This window comes from Gregarina niphandrodes (genome assembly GCF_000223845.1).
Source record: "Gregarina niphandrodes unplaced genomic scaffold scaffold00199, whole genome shotgun sequence".
In the NCBI taxonomy this organism is placed as follows: Eukaryota; Apicomplexa; class Conoidasida; order Eugregarinorida; family Gregarinidae; genus Gregarina; species Gregarina niphandrodes.
The window spans coordinates 1637-3016 of record NW_011645960.1 but is presented as its reverse complement, the minus strand read 5'-3'; the positions used below and the strand labels follow the sequence as shown (position 1 = coordinate 3016).

Sequence of the window (1380 nt, the reverse complement as noted above, 5' to 3'; positions counted from 1 at the left end):
GGGGGTGGTCCACATGGCATATCTCTGGTCATTCGATGCATACCCCCTCATCTGAGGCATACCTCCACCTGTGTGAGACATCTCTCCCGCCGTGTGAGGCATATCTCTCCTGCCATGATGCGTTGTGGGAGAATCTCCATTCATGTTTTGGGGTGTCATATGGGACATTTGTGCTCCCTCTTCGTTCGTGGGCATTCTGCCGGGGGTCATATGAGGTACTTGCGCTTGGTCTCCGTATCCTGACATTCTATTAAGACGATCTGTAAACCACAATCTGTGAGCGTAGATTGCGACAGGAGGTCGCAGATCGGTTCGATTGTTCTGTCGTCAGCAGAACCGCGCAGGTCCTCCGTGACTGAACTCAGGCCGCCGTCGTGCTCGTGGGTAGTAGACTCGACCATGGCTTACTGTTGTTTTGCGTCCCCCCTTTACCCTAAAGATTCACGGCCCGTAGACACAACGTGCACACGACAAATGACGATACACGACTACGACAGACCACAGCCTTCCTCGGCTGAGAACATGACGAGTTCCTCAGGCGCCTTGACCAGGTCGTCGTTGTCTCGCTCGTTGTCAGTGCGCTTTCGTTTCCGGGGGATCCCGCTAGACCCCACTACTTCCTCCGCGGCTTTCAACAACTCCGGGATCCTTTGGGGCTGCGGCACTCTGTCAATCCAATGCCTTGCCTCCGCGGCAGACACCCTGACTACACTCACTCCGCGCTGGAACCCAACAGGTTGCACATGTAGCGTGTTGTATTCTTCGCAACCACCTGGCACGGCACTGACCACCTGTGGGCCTTCACAAAAACCGACGGCGACCCTCTATGAGTCTCCGGCGACCGCTCATGTAACCTGTACAGTACCACGTCACCAACCGCGATGTCGCGCTCGTTTTCCTCAATGCCAAGCTCCCCTTCGGTCATCATGCCCGTCGACACATATTTCAACATTGTCGGGAAACGCAACTCCAGAAGTGCGTCCACTCTCACAGCCTCCGGCCGCATTAAAGGCAACTCATTTGAGTACCTTGCGTCAGTTCCTATCAACGCCATCACTGGTGCTAGCCCTGTCGCTGGGTGTGGGATGTTGTTGTGCGCAAGCACAGCAGAACTCACGGCCTCCCGCAACTCCGAACCACTCCACTCCGCTCCATGCAAAGCCTTCGATATTCCACGGTGACTCGACTCGTTAACACCGTTCCCTTGTGGTCGGTACGGCGCAGTCACATATAACCTGCACTTCCAGCACTTCTGAACCAGGTCAAAGAACTCTCCTTTGAATTCAGTGGCCCCGTCAACCAACACAGCTAGCGGTGCTCCGAAGTACCTATACCAACAGTCTCTAAACAACTCCGCTACTGTTGACGCTCTCTTGTCAG

General features: G+C 55.0%; 1 protein-coding gene across 1 annotated transcript; it reads right to left on the bottom strand.

The window, feature by feature from the left end:
• Positions 1-219: 219 nt before the first annotated feature.
• GNI_223730 (hypothetical protein) lies at positions 220-401 on the bottom strand (the record flags this gene model as incomplete). Its single annotated transcript, XM_011135619.1, has 1 exon — positions 220-401. A coding segment is annotated over one exon (182 nt), but the record flags the coding sequence as incomplete, so codon positions are not given.
• Positions 402-1380: the final 979 nt, after the last annotated feature.